Source organism: Plasmodium yoelii, assembly GCF_900002385.2.
Source record: "Plasmodium yoelii strain 17X genome assembly, chromosome: 10".
In the NCBI taxonomy this organism is placed as follows: Eukaryota; Apicomplexa; class Aconoidasida; order Haemosporida; family Plasmodiidae; genus Plasmodium; species Plasmodium yoelii.
In genome coordinates, this window is record NC_036182.2 from 1,026,303 (window position 1) to 1,042,510 (window position 16,208).

The window sequence follows — 16,208 nt, forward strand, 5'->3', positions numbered from 1 at the left end:
ACATTTATACACTTTATGATTTCTTATGCCCGCATAATAGAGCATACCTGAAATGTTTCACCTTTTTCCATCTTTTTTTCTATTTTTTCCATCTTTTTTTCTATTTTTTCCATCTTTTTTTCTATTTTTTCCATCTTTTTTTCTATTTTTTCCATCTTTTTTTCTATATTTTTCTATATTTTTTCCTATTTTTTTCCTATTTTTTTCTATATTTTTCTATATTTTTTTCTTTTTTTTCTATTTTTTCCCCCTTTTTTCTCTTTCGATTTGTGCACACACGTGGCTGTTTGCATTGCATGCCTTTTTCGGGATCTCAAAAAAATACGTTCATGCAAACCTTTCATCAAATTAAAGAATAAAATAAAAAAAATAATAATTTTATAATGAAAATTATAATGAAAATTATAATTTAAAAAAAAAAAAAATGAAAGATAATTTGGTTAAATATAATAAATATTTAAAATACGATAATCCTATAATTATAGAAAATAATGAAGGAAGTAATAAAAATTCGAAAGATGAAAAAAATATGAAAGAAAAAAATATCGTTAGGGTAATAGAAAAAATTCGTAAAAATTTAAAATCAAGTATACTATATAAAAATGGGAATAAAAATATATATCTTTTTAATGATCCAATTTATGATATTTTTCCAATTAAATATTATAATGAAAAAAAGACAGAATATATATCTTATGTATCAAAATTAACAAATGATGATGATATATTTTTATGTCTAAAAAAAATATTTGAGTGTACTACAAATATTTATTCCAATTACATGATTATAAAGGATGAACATTTAGAAGAATTATTATCAATTTTTATGGAAATTTGTAGACAGGTTTTAATTTATCAAACTTTTGTGGACAAATTTACCAAACTTTTGTGGATAAATTTACCAAACTTTTGTGGATAAATTTACCAAACTTTTGTGGATAAATTTACCAAACTTTTGTGGATACATGAATACACTCTTATCTTATTTTTAGGTCTCCACCATTTCTTTTCCTCGAGGAATTTTACTTAAGCAATTGTTTAACTACAATGTAATAGTTTTGATACATTACCATAAGTTGGTTAAGTAATCAAATAGCTAAATTGTGCATATCAAGAAAAAAATATAAAATTGAATATTTCCATCGAACACTATTGTTTTATATTTCTATCAAATCAACTAGCCAATTGTAATATTTTTTTTTTTTTTTTTTTTTATTATTTATTTTTTTTTTTTAGATCATCAATAACATTCAACTTAAAGAAACAAACAAAACAAAATGATACGCTAAACAATTATATCAACCAAATTGAAGCACAAAAAAAACAAATAAATGATTTGAAAAATAGTGTGTTATTAACTGAACAAATTATTCAAACTGAAAAAACAAATTTCCAAAAAGAGCTTTCTAAAGTACCATTTAAAAATAACCATTATCTTAATACTTATACACACATACATACATACTATATTGCTGAATGCATTTTGATTTTATGTATTTTTTTTTTTTTTTTTTTTTTTTTAAGGAAACATTAATATATGAAAACAAAATAGACAAATTGAAAAAAGCTAACCAACGTAAAAAGGATGACTTTACTAGAATACTTCAATTGTAAAAAGTAAAAAAAAAAAAATAAAAGTTTAATTAGTTAATATGTACAAAGAAAAAGAAGGGAACCACGAAAAAATAAAAACTCAAAAAATAAAGCTCAAAAATAAAACTCAAATAAAACTCAAAAAATAATAAATAAAGAGTGTAGAAGGGCCAGTCAACCATTAAAATAAACCAAATGTGAAAAAATAAACCAAATGTGAAAAAAATAAAACAAATGTTGAAGAACTATATAAAATGTCGAAGAACTAAAATTATATTAAACAAAAAGAGCTTAATAAAATAATCATAAATTTATAAAAATTGTCTAAATAAATAAAGCAACTATAAAAATTGTAAAAAAAATATTGCTTAAACTTGCTAAACTTGCATTCGATTTATTTCCATCATCACCATTTTGTTCAAGCTCAAGTTTTTTACCCTCATTTTGTTCACCCTCATTTTGTTCACCTTCATTTTGTTCACCTTCATTATATTCATCTTCTTCCGCTTTGCTATATTTAATAATTTTAATAGACCCGTCTACGTCACTATCAACGTTGTCACTATCAACGTTGTCACTATCAACGTTGTCACTATCAACGTTGTCAATATTGTCGTTAGGAGAGTCGCTAGGAGAGTCGCTAGGGGAGTCGCTAGGGGGGGTGTCGTAATTTGTGTCATCTGCACCAGTAACGATTTGGTCCGCATTGTTAGAGTCGTCAGCCTTTTCCACTTGGCCATTTTCAACATTTTCATTTTCAGCCTGTTCAGCCTGGCCATTTTCAACTTTTTCGGCCTGGTCGGGGAGTTTGTTTGACTCGGGGGACTCTGCATCTGGTGCCTCTCCTTGGTCATGCGGCATATTGGGTTCTGATTCGTCATTTTGAATTGGTTCAAAAGTGGAATCATTTAATGAGGGTTCGTCTTCTGAAAGGTCAGTTAACATTTTGGTTGTTTGAATAAATAAATTGTCCAAATTGTAAAGTGTAGCTTTTTCTAATAGTGCATTATATTTGTCAATGTGTCGAGATATTTGTTTTTCAATTTGAATAATTTGGTCATATCCAAGAATTAATATAATTTTAATTTTTTTATTCATTCTATTATATTTAGGATCCCATGAATTAAGAATATAATTTTTATTGACATGTTGTTTATATAAATTATCCAAATATTTAACAACAAAATTGGGATGTATTTGTTTAGCAATATTAATATAATTATTTCCTTCTTTATAAGTATCATATTTTAGTTTATTATAATTATTTTTAAAAATCAAACTAAAATTTGATATATTTAATGCATTTTTGTAACAATAAGATTTGATAAGCATAGCTTGTTTTATAAAAATGTTATTTCTTTGATTATATAACATTTTTAATTGGTTAATTAAAACATTTCTAATATCTATAATTCTACTAGTTTTATTTAAATGGTCAAGATTATCTAAATCATCAATATCTTTATATTTAACATTTTTATTATCATCATTATTTATTTCAAAATTTAATTGTGGAATATCGGGTTTCGATTTAATAAATATATCAGCAGAAATAATTTCATTGTCTTTTGCAAATTCATCATAATTTAACATATAATCATTATCTTTATCAAAAAGATCAAGGATATTATATTTTTTTGATTTTTTATAAAGAGATATATAAATATTTCGAAGATATCCAATATTTTTTTCTATATTATGTAAATTTGTCATATTTTTTTGTAGAATCTGTTGTAATCTTTCCTGATAAGAAGGTAAATAAATACCATATATTTTTTCTATATCTAATACATTTAATAAATATATATAATATAGATCACTTTGTGAAGTTTTGTTTAATTCATTATATCGATCTTCAATCATGTCTTTTATATCCGATACAGAATAATATTCATTTCCCATAAATTGATAAATTTCATTTGCTAAATTATTAAAAATATCATTTTTTTTTTTCATTTCGTCAATTATTTTTTTAGATATACTAAATTTAGCTATTTTTAATTTTTCTCCTATATTATCAATTTTTTCATCATTTAATATATCATTAATTTCATTTTTTATGGAAATTATTTCTTCATTTTTTTCATCTGAATCATTATAATCTATATAATTGTTATTTTCACTTTCTTCATCATTGATTTGATCAAATTCATCAATCTCTTCTCCTTCTAAATATGATTCTGAATTATTTTTCAGACATGCAAAACTTATAGATATATATGAATTTAATAAAAATAGATTATTTTTTTCATTTAATATATCAACTTGAATAGTATAAGGATTTATTATACAATTTGTTTTTTCATTACATTTTTCTTTTATATATGATGTAACATCTTTTAATTTTGCATCATTAATTGTATAATGTATTGTTGCATTATTTATATATATATTACTATTTTTACAAACTATTTTATCAGTATTTTTATTATTTAATAAAAAATTATAAATTACATTATTATTATTATCAAACTCTAATGATGGATTTAATACACATGTAAATGTACTTTTTATTTCATTTTGATCTGAATCTATACAATCATCAACATATATATTATTACTATTTCGAAGTTTATTATTTTTTGTTTTAAAAATATAATCAAAATAATATGAACAGCTCTTTTTATCTTTACATTTTTTTTCTATATCATTTAAACATTCTTTGTAAATTATCTCATTTTTTGAATTCACACATTTTATTTGACATTGTAATATATATACGTTGCCCTTCGGACACCTATCAAATAATAAGAAGGTAAAATAAGTGTGCATACATCATGTCATATTTACAAAAAAAAGAAAAAAAAAAAAAAAAAAAAAAGTCAAAGCAAACATGCACTATGTACACAAAATGGAACATTTGGAACTTAGACATATAAATGTGCTAGCTAAATAAGGTGTATATATTTTATTATTTTTTTTTTATTTTTTTGGCTTACTTCAGCGTGTTTTCACTGCCAAATTTGGATACAACGCTGTGTGCATAATCACTGGGGCTTTTCGAATAGCAATATTGAAACAAGACAAAAAAAAAACTAAATAAAAATATTTTCATTTTAGACTAAAAAAAATTATATGTACATATTACACAAAATATAGTAGCAAAATTGCATTAAAGAAGATATGTATTAATGATGATTAAAAGAGGCTTTAAAATGTATAATTAAAAAAAAAACTTATAATAATGACAATAATAAATCGTAGAACATTATTATGTTATCGTGCTATTATGACATAAGACTGAGAAAGCAAAAACAAAATTATGTTAATTAATCAGACTTAGTAATAATGTGTATATTTAATATATAATATATATAAAAAAAATAACGATGTAAAATATGATCTAATATTTTCTTCTATACAAAATTATAAAAAAAACTGAAATATATATGTAGATAGGTTTTTTCTATATATATAATACTAAAACAGTCAAATTTCAAGAAATAAAAAATATTTATTAATATTTTGCTCGTCAGAATTTGACGATCTCTATTAAATCCTTTACAAATAAATTTCACAAAATTGTACAAAATTGGATATATAAAATTATCAACAATTAATATATAATATTATAATTATATAGCTATAAAATCAGTTATAATTTGAATGTTATAAAATATAAAACCCAATTTTATTAAAGCAATGTGGGAGACTTGGCGTTATTTTAAAAAAAATATATAAATTATTTTATTTTTATTTATATAAATAAAAGAGATAAAATTAAACTCTCTTTTTATAAAAGAGTTTTAATCCATATAAATGTCATTTAAAAAAAAAAAAACTAATATGACAAAAATACCATAAAACATAAAATTTATAAAATAGCTTAAACAAACACATGTGCAATGTGGATTTATAGCTAAAAATATATAATATATAATAATAATATATATAATAATATATTTATATAATATATATATTTATATATATAATATATTTATATATAATAATATATTTATATATATGTTCTTTATAATTCAATGTACAATTTGCATGCATATATTTATATGTTTTAATAAATCAAAAAAAACATTAAAGGGTTAATAAATAAGTGTTGTATATTAAATTAAAGGAAATAACAATTTTGAATTGATTACAAAAGCTTTATGATCTAGTTATTGTTTGAGATGGTTGAATAAAAATGTGTTATATTTGTTTTACCCTATTAAATATTGGATACTACATTTAGATATATTATTAAAATTTAATTAAAACCTTTAAATTTTATAAATGGTAGTGTAAACAAATATATAGAGCCCACATCATCACGTTACTTTTGTTCCTGTTTTAGTTTTTGCCACAACTGTGTCATTTATGTTGTTTTCATATTAATAAAAAAACAAAATATGTACAACTATAATTAAACACATAAATAAGTTACCTAAAATAGTTAATCACAAATAAATTATGGCAAAATAATCAACACCTATTTATGTGGTAATTACATTTTAAAAAATATATGACGAAAAAATCTCATATATATAATGTTGCCAAAATTAAAAAAATATATACATTATTAATATACATTATTGATTAGTACATATTGATTAATATACATTGATTTGTTCTATGTTATTTTTGAATATAATACATTTTTACTTTAACACATTATTAATAATAATAGGTCATAAAATATAAGGTTTTTTTTAAAAATATTTATATTAAGAATAATAAAATCTTTTACACTATTATATCTGCTCACGATTTCAAAAAAAAATGGAGTTTATCAAATAAAACAGTAAACAGGCTTGTAAATGTAAAATAAGGCTATAGATCTTTTCTTTTTTTTTTTCATTTTTTTTGCACACAGTTTGAGAGTATTACCCAATCACGCTGTTTGTATAAATGTTTTATAAAAAAATAGTGTTGTTACAAATATAATAAATCTTCATAAATCGTAGATTAGGTAAACAAAATAAAAGACAAAATAAAGAACATATTTTAAGTTGGCTAACTTTGGTACTATTTTAACCTGAACAGTCAGAATATTTTTACATTCGCTATTATTTTTTTACAAAAAGGACAAAAAAATAAGATATATTAATATTAAAAATACGATATATTTATGTCAAAAATTATATACATATATAAGTAAGTGTGTTACTCATTTTTATATTAATAAGAAAAATTGGTATATATTGTTTTACATGTTGAATTTGGTTTTCATTCATTTTCCCCCAAAATAATCTCATATATGTATAATTTTACAATTCCATAACATCATTTTTTAAAGATGAATATATAGTCATAAAATTGATCTAAACCCGTTTTGTATATTATATGTATAAACATAAACTTTTATTGTTTCAGTAATATAACAATAAAGAAAAATATTTTACAATAAATGGATAAACGAATAGATTAATAATGGGATTATTTTATATTACAATTTTTTTTTTTTTTTTTTTTTTTATTTAAAAAAAATTATTAATCGGTGTTTTGGCTACATGGGAAAGTAAAATTATTGCATGTCATGTCAATTTCTAATATTGGTAGAAATGGCGCATTAAGTATTTATACACACAAAATAAGTTTATGTTAATCTAAGACTGGGAATGTCATTTCTGCACTAAATATATTTTTATTATTTTTGAATAATATAGTATGTCATGTTTTTTGTATTTAAAAAAAAAAAAAAAAAAACTAAGTGAGAAAAATATACGAATTATAAATCAAGTACAAAATGATTAGTAAAAATATTATCGATTTATTGGAAAAAAGAAATAATGAATATAAAAATATAGAAAATAATAAATATCGCTGTCAATATGAAAGTAAACAAGTTATATACGAATATATATATAATTCTAACATTGTAGAGAATAATAAAAATGTAGAAGAAAATGAAAAATGTGATAAAAAAATATCATATAATTGTTGCTCTTTAGATATAGGGGGAACATTAATAAAATTGGCTTATTTAAATAATATATATATTAACACTAATAATGAAGATAGATATAGACTTAAAAATTTAGGGATAAAAATCGAAAACGATAAATATTTATTTGTTGATTTTTTTAGTGTAAATAAATTAAATGAAGCATTAAATTTTATAATAAAAAATAATTTAATAAAAGACAAAAAAATTATATTAACAGGAGGAGGGTCATATAAATATTACTATAATATAATTGAAAAAATAATACATGAACATATTTTAAAAAAATTTAATATAAAAAATAACGAATATATTTTAACAATATCAAAATATCAATATTGTGAAGAAATATCTACCTTATATATACAATTGCAATTAAATAGAAATCACAAAATAAATGTATCGAACCAAATAAAATTCGACAACATATTTTTAACTAACTTTGGTAAATATGAGCGTCTTGTTATATATATAGAAAATTTTGAAAAATCAAAAAATAACATGAATAAGATATTAAATAATGATGATGTTGATGAAATAAAAAACAATTTTATTTATAATACAGAACTACTTCTAGAAGTTTGTAGAAAAGATGAAATGTATTGTGTTATTAATGGAATATATAAATTATTCAATGTAAAAAAATCTATTATAAAATATGATAATATATTAAAAGCACAAATACCAATACAAATCAAATCACCACTTTATCCATTTATTATAGCCAATATTGGATCCGGAATATCTATTTTAAAATCGGATTCTTATAATTCTTTTAGTCGAATATCAGGCACATCAATTGGTGGGGGTACAGTTATAGGGCTAGCTACATTAATATTTGGGAAAATTTCTTTTGATGATTTAGTTAAATTATCATATAAAGGAAATGGAAATCTTGATTTAAAATTTAAACACTTGAAAAATGATGTAGGAAGTAATGAATGTGTAAAAGATAATACATTGGTGTCGTTGTTTGGGTTAGTCAATAATATACTTGAAAATAATAAAGAAAATAAAGATCAAACAGAACAAATTAATCAAGATATAGCTAGAAGTCTAATTTTAATGGTATCATATAATATTGGCTATTTGGTATATTTGCTAGCCAAAATACATTCAGTAAAGAGGTGAGCTTATATGAAAATAAAAAAAAAATTCGAAAAAAAATTTCGAAAAAAATTATTAATTTAATAGGTTATTGAAAAATGTATTATCGATTATAGAGACTTGTACATGTTGTAATGAGTGAGCACGTTTATTAGTGTTATTTTTTTATTTGTTTTTTTTTTTTTAGAATATTTTTTTCGGGAAAATATATAAATAATAATGAATATATTATGGAATCAATAACAAAGGGTGTATATTATCATTTCCGTCATTATAATAAGACTATTGAAAATATTGGATGTTTCAATAATGCACCAAAAAATATTAATAAAAAAAATTTATTTAATAATTATGACAATATAGTAGATATGTCTTGCTATAAACTTGAGGTTATAAAAGACGATTTTCATTTGCGATCTTACGTAAGGATACAATAAAAATAAATTAAATAATTTGTTCTTTTTTACATTAACGAGCTTAAATTGTATTGTTTATACTAATCTTCATTTTATCATTGTAATTTTTTTTTTTTTTTTTTTTTCAAATCATATTAAGGGCCAAACGAGTAAAGATGATACAATACCCGAAGTTCTTTTTCTTAAACATGATGGATTTTTAGGAGTTATCGGAGGTTTTTTTTCTTAATTTTTTTAATATGTAAATAGTAAAATAAAGAATATATGTGAAAAAATACAAATATAGTTAATGTTTTGCAAACATGGTTTTATTTTACCGTCAAATTATTTTAATATAATATTAATGAATATATGTTATTTGTGTATTTTAAAAAATGCTTTTGTAAATTACACATATATATATTATATTATATATATGTCGTTATAATAAGAACAGTTTTTTTTGATAATTAAACAATATAATCATTGTGTATTATTACATAGTATTTTATATTTTTTTATTTGCACATAGATATATTGCGCACTTTTGCATTGTTATATAGGATTAAATGGTAAATGTGTAAAATGGTAAAATGTGTAAAATGTACAAAATGGTAAAATGTACAAAATGATGAATGTACAAAATGATGAATGTGTAAAGTGCTTAAATACATTTTAGTTATTTTGTTTCCCCAATGTGCTTCGTTTTTTTAACATTTTTATTTATCTCGCTTTTATCAAAATAGCGCATTTTTTTTTGTCACATTTTTATTACTAACATGCTTATTCGCAGATAAAGATAAGATGTTTTTTTTTTTTTGTTTTAATAATTTTTTTATTTCATAAAAACTTTGACATTTTTTCGCTTTAGTCTTAATTTTGATAACGTTATTATGATATATGCTATATAATATATGCTATTATAATATATCTATATAATATATGCTATTATAATATTTTTTTTATAAATAAAAAATGAAGGAAAATAAATAAGCTGGTGAAGGGCTTTGAAAAATGTCAAAGGAATTAGGTTACACATTTTAGCCTTTACTATTTTTCAGAACTTAAAAGAAAAAAAATTATACAAAATTAAAATATATACAAGAATAATAATAGATAAATCGTCTAAAATAGTGACGCTGTGATATGGGCAAATCTATACATTCTAAAAAATATAAAAAAATATAAAAAATATAAAAAATATAAAAAAATATAAAAAATATAAAAAAATATAAAAATATAAAAAAAATATAAAAAAAAATACAAAGAAATAGTATACACACACGTACCAATGTCATTAACAACTGGATAGATATGGAAATAAAAAACGTATATTAATAGAGAAATAATAAAATATATTAATTTAAGGAAACAACAAAAAAAGTTGATATTTTGTTTAGAGAGCACGAAATGTGAAAATGATAAACATAACTGTATGTTTTTTATTCATATATCATTTAATGTTGCTAATATTAGGGATAGTATTTTTTGAAAATTATTTATTTAAAGATTTTGATAATAGCTTTAGTTTGGTAAAAATAATATTTTGTTTTTCTTTTGTCTTATGTTTATCTTTATTATCTATGATAATGTTTGAGATATTAGGGTTTATAACAACCTCTTTAAAATTATTTATTTGGTATATTGATATAACATTTTTAGTTTTATTTATTTATTTAATAATACCTATAAGTTTAATATATACATATGTAACATATGAGGATGAAAAGGTATCAAATAGCTTATTTAAGTTTAAATATTTTTATTCGGCTTTAAAAAAAATGAAAAATAATAAAAAAATAAATAACAATAATGAAGATAAAAGTGATTTCATGAGAAGACTTGTATATGTTAGTGATGATATAATCAACAAAATGAAGAATTATAATAATAAAATAAAAAGTCAAAATAAAAAAAAAATATTTAAAATTATTATAGGATCTATAATTATATTACCACTAATTTGGTTCACTTTATATAAAATATCTGTTGTAACATTTAAAAGTAATAGTGATGTTTATGATATATATGATATATATAATATAGACAATATATTAAAAGAAAAATTAAATATAATAAATAAAGAATTTGCTGATGAATATGATACAAACAATGAAAAAAATAAAAATATTTTTTTTATCAAAATTATGAAAAATTTATTAATTTATATATCTGTTACTGGAATGACTATAGTTAGTGCATTATCTGCTTTTACTAGTTTATATTCACCATATACAAATATTAGTAACTTTTTTTTTTTTGTTAAAATAAAAAAAGTTAAAGCTATTGAAAAAAAAATTATTTTTATAAAAGATGAATTGTGTTCAAAAAAAAAACTACTTTTATTATATCAATATCCTAATTTATTAAATGATTATATAAAAAATAAAAAAAATAATAATTCAATGTCAAATTTTACTTTAAACACCTTTTATAACACTAATACTAACAAAATATATATCAATGGTTTTAATTCATATAACAATTTTGGTGATCATACATATGAAAATTCAAATATCTCAAATACAAACAATATAATATCTTATAATGAAAAAGACAATGCATTTAATAATACATCCCCAGATATGTCTTATTTTAAAAATAATAATCGGATAGACAATATTGATAGTAACCCACATTGTAGTAGTTGCAAAAATGGTAGTAACCCACATTATAGTAGTGACAAAAACGGTAATGATATAGAATATATAAGCTCAAAGCCTTTTAAAAAGTGCAATTTATATCTCGGAACTCATAAGTCAATATACAAAGATATACATGATACATTTATAAAAAAAGAAAAAAAATTGTGTAATATATTTAGTGAAAATAGTATGTATAATAATGCAAACGAAAGTGAAATTATTGATAATGAAGATGAAGAAATGGAACATAAAACAAATATAAATTTTGATAATGAAATGTATATTAATCACGAAATAAATTTTAAAAGCTTTGATGAGGGTTCTTTAAAAATGTTTGACAAAAATTTAAGTGGTAGTGTATCTTTATACAAAAGAAATGTAAAATCGAGTAACTATATAGATGAAAATATAAATTATAATAACAACAAATTTAATTGTTTAGAAAATAATGAAAATTATAAACATGAAGAGATCGATGATGAAAAAGAAATTATAAAATATAATAGTTATTGTGGTGATTTATCAAAAGACAAAAATGTTGAATATAATAATGTAACAAATTTAGATAATGATGATGATAAAAAAAAAAAAAAAAAAAAAAAATCACTTATTTATAGTATGTTTTCGTTCAAAAAAGTATTAACAAGGAATGATGACCTTCTTCCATATAACAATAAAGATAACGAAGAGCTGCATGTTAATAAACATAAAGAGATATGTGCTAATAAACATAAAGAAGAACTATATGTTAATAAAAAATACATCTCTAATCTCCTTTTTAGTAGTTTGGAAAAGCCATATAGAACATTAAAGAGTGTAAAAGATTTTTTTACAAATAACATAATTAGAAATAAAAATAGACAAAGTTTTGAAAATATAAATCAACGAAATAAAGAAGTGTTAAAACAAGATATTAAAGCATTAGAATTTATGTCAAAAAAATTATATTTTTTATTAGATGAAGTAATAAAAGAACAGATACGAATAAATAAAAGTACAACATTTTCAGGAATACTTTTATATTTATTGGGAATAATTATGTCAATATTATGTTTATATAAAATTATAAAAACATGTTATATTATATATATGGTAGAAGTCCATTATAAATTTATATATACATATAGTAGTGGTCATGCATTAATGCTATTTTATTCAAAAAATATGGATTTTTCATTTATAAATGATTTAAAAAATGTATTAAATATTGTACATATAAATATTAATTTAGATAATTATGTAGTATCAATAACATCATTATTATTATTATGTTTTATATTTACAAATCTAAAAACATTTATGGAAAAAATTATAAAATTAAAATATTCAACTAAATCATCTTTATATTCAAATTTAGCTATTTTATTAATGTGTGAATTAATGGGATTATATTTCTCTGCTTATTGTATCCAATTATTTGATTATCTTCCCGTTAAGGAAAAAATTAAAATGATATATATATTTTTTAATAATAACATCCTAAATTTATTCAAACTTAAATATCATTTTGACTTTGTTTATGTTGTATCATTATTTATTTCTTTGCTCCTAATCAAAATTCACCACAAGAATAGATCAGACAGTTTCAGCGAGTTGTAAAATCGGAAAATGGAATTCCACATTCGACTTGTCAACAAATGAACCACCTGCTGGTGTCGATTCGGGGCGGATTCCTTTGCCCGCATTTGTGCACTTTTGTACACTTTTGTACACTATTTTTCGCATTTTTTTCATTTTTTTTCACTTTTTTTTTTCATTTTTTTTCACATTTTTTTTTTTCATTTTTTCGCATTTTTTTTTCATTTTGTCCACCGATTAAACAGACGCAAACCGCCTCACAATTGTTTAATCAACTAAAGATATAGTATACAATAAAAATGTAAATCCCCATTTCGTAACTAAAAGTGTGTTTTTATTAATTTTCCAAATTTTGTTGAATAAAAAGACCATATTTTTGAACATAATCAGACCATGAAGATTTTTGTGATAATAATGAATTTATAATATCTGATACTTCTGATATATTAACTCGAATTTGAAGCATAGAATCTCTATCTCTAAGAGTAATTGTTTTATCTTTTAATGTTTGAAAATCAATAGTTACCGCAAATGGAATACCTATTTCATCAATTCTGGCATATTTTTTACCAATCGAAACACTTGAATTATCTAATTTACAAGATATATTATTTTCACTTAAAATAGTTTGTATTTGTTTAATATATGGATAAAATTCTTTATTATTTGATATCGATAAAACAGAACATTTAATTGGAGACAATGCATAAGGTAATGATAAATAATGTCTTTCTTCTTTGTCATCTGTAAATTGCCTAACTCTAAATGAATGCTCTAAAATACAAAATATTAGTCGGCCAATACCAAATGATGGTTCTATAACATTAGGAATAAAATTCGATTCTTGTACTTTTTTAGTATATTTTTGAAATGAAATCATATCTCGTGTTAGTTCGAATGAGTCATTATTATTGTCATTGCTTTGGTCCGAATAGCCTTTTAAAATGTATGTTTGGTTTTTATTTAACTCTTGTTCAATAATTAACAAATCTTCATTGGTTTTTTCATTTAATATTTTATAAATTTTATTTTGATCACTTTTAAATTTCATACCAATTTTTGCTTTATTAGGAATTATTTTTACAAATTCAACATCAACAGGTTTATCATATTTTTGGCAACCATATAGATTAGAACCAGTTGCATTCATATGATGTTTTAAATCATAAGCAGATCTATCTGCATGCCCTACACATTCAATATATCCATATGAAGTTAAAATTTCTGCATCCCAACAATCATTAGCATAATGTGCCATTTCTTTTTCTAAATGTTGTCTATATCTTATTCCATCTTTTTTTATTCCACATTTTAATAAAAATAAATATGTTCTTGCTAGAAAATATGCCAAAGCTTCATTACAAATTATTCCATTATTTACTGCTTCTTCTAAACTCATATTTGTTATAACATTTCCATTATCATTTAATTGATTTGTTCTTGGATATAATGGTAATACTAAATGTTTGTATAAATCATATTTTTCATGTTTGCTTTTTTCTGGATTAAAAAAATATTCAATTTCTCCCATTTCAAATTCTCGAACTCTAAGTAGCCCATTTCTTGGTGATATTTCATTTCGAAACCCTAATCCTATTTGTGCTCCAGCAAATGGCATTTTACCACCATTATATTCAAGTAATTTTTTAAAATTTACAAAAATACCTTGTGCTGTTTCTGGTCTTAGAAATGCTATGTTATTTTTGTTCATATCGTTTATGTTTTTTTCAATCGTATCATTTTCGTTATTTTCTTTTGGACCTATTTTTGTTTGGAACATCAAATTAAAGGGGAAAGGGTCAGATAAATCATTTTTTTCAGGAGATTTAATATTATATTTTTTAATTACATCTTTTATTTCATTTTCATTCATTCCATCTAATCTTCTCAATATTGATTCAATTTCTTGTATTGTTTGTACATTATTTATATTTTCAGAATTATCGAAATTTTTTTCTCTTTTTTCATTTCCATCATTTTTTTGATCTTTTATTTCATCTAATTTATTTTTTAACCATTCTGATAAATATTTATCAGCTCTATAACAATCTTTTGTTACAATATCTTTAATCATTAAATCTGTAAATCTATCAACATGTCCTGATGTTTTTAAAACAGAATATGGTGTTATACATGTTCCTTTTATTTCTAACATTTCATCATAAAAAACAAAATGATTCCTCCATAATTTTTCTAATTCATATTTTAACAAACAACCTGATGGTCCATAATCAATCAAACCAGAAACACCTCCATATATTTCAAAAGAATTTGTATAAAAAAGTCTTCTTTTTATTAAGCTTTCTAATTTTGATCTATTTTCAACAAGATTTAAGGGTTGACTAAATATACTACATAATTCATTTAGAGTTTTTTTTTTTTCTTTTAATAAATTTTGATTATTTTCATATTCTTTTTTTATATCAGGATCATCATTTATAATTTTAATAGATTCATTTCTTTCTATTAATAAAGATATTTCTTGACTTATTTTTTCAATTTGTTTTTCTATATTTTCACTATCATTTATATTCATTTTTATATCTGTTGGTTTGTTTGAAAAAAATACATAATTTACTTTTCTCTTTGGTTTTATTATTATATTCTTACGAAATGTATGAAAGTTTTGTATATAATATTTTTTTTTTATCCTTTTCACTTGTTTTATTTTATATACTGTTGTTATTTTACAGCTAGCTAAATTGTGTAATATTCTTTGTAAGAACATATATAGAACAATTGTTAAAATTATTTTCATATAATTATAAAAAATATAAAAACAAAATTATGATATTTATAAATTTGTTATTACTCAGGCATAATATTTAAATGAATGCTATGGCTGTTATTTTTTTTAAATTATAAACATTTTAATTCTATATATATTTATATATATATTTATATATAATTCTATATATATTTATATATATATTTATATATTTATATATATTTCTATATATACACTTTTTATTTCTGATAAAAAAAAAAAATATATTTTACAAAAATATA

General features: G+C 21.1%; 5 protein-coding genes across 5 annotated transcripts; 3 read left to right on the forward strand and 2 right to left on the reverse strand.

The window, feature by feature from the left end:
• Positions 1 to 424: 424 nt before the first annotated feature.
• On the forward strand, positions 425 to 1,614 carry PY17X_1024300 (dynein light chain, putative; the record flags this gene model as incomplete). The annotated part of the gene is made up of 4 exons (XM_022956270.1): positions 425 to 844; positions 993 to 1,084; positions 1,237 to 1,411; positions 1,525 to 1,614. 4 exons carry the CDS (start codon positions 425 to 427, stop codon positions 1,612 to 1,614), a joined length of 777 nt encoding a protein of 258 aa, XP_022813334.1.
• A 303-nt stretch (positions 1,615 to 1,917) lies between these two features.
• Positions 1,918 to 4,648, reverse strand: PY17X_1024400 (surface protein P113, putative; the record flags this gene model as incomplete). Its single annotated transcript, XM_022956271.1, has 2 exons — positions 1,918 to 4,330; positions 4,533 to 4,648. 2 exons carry the CDS (start codon positions 4,646 to 4,648, stop codon positions 1,918 to 1,920), a joined length of 2,529 nt encoding a protein of 842 aa, XP_022813335.1.
• Positions 4,649 to 7,276: 2,628 nt separating this feature from the next.
• PY17X_1024500 (pantothenate kinase 1) lies at positions 7,277 to 9,226 on the forward strand (the record flags this gene model as incomplete). The annotated part of the gene is made up of 3 exons (XM_022956272.1): positions 7,277 to 8,601; positions 8,769 to 9,003; positions 9,137 to 9,226. The coding sequence occupies 3 exons, from the start codon at positions 7,277 to 7,279 to the stop codon at positions 9,224 to 9,226; spliced, it is 1,650 nt and encodes a 549-aa protein (XP_022813336.1).
• A 1,168-nt stretch (positions 9,227 to 10,394) lies between these two features.
• PY17X_1024600 (protein GPR89, putative) lies at positions 10,395 to 13,220 on the forward strand (the record flags this gene model as incomplete). Its single annotated transcript, XM_723829.2, has 1 exon — positions 10,395 to 13,220. The coding sequence occupies one exon, from the start codon at positions 10,395 to 10,397 to the stop codon at positions 13,218 to 13,220; it is 2,826 nt and encodes a 941-aa protein (XP_728922.2).
• Positions 13,221 to 13,536: 316 nt separating this feature from the next.
• On the reverse strand, positions 13,537 to 15,957 carry PY17X_1024700 (glycine--tRNA ligase, putative; the record flags this gene model as incomplete). The annotated part of the gene is made up of 1 exon (XM_723830.2): positions 13,537 to 15,957. One exon carries the CDS (start codon positions 15,955 to 15,957, stop codon positions 13,537 to 13,539), a length of 2,421 nt encoding a protein of 806 aa, XP_728923.2.
• Between the last annotated feature and the right edge of the window lie 251 nt (positions 15,958 to 16,208).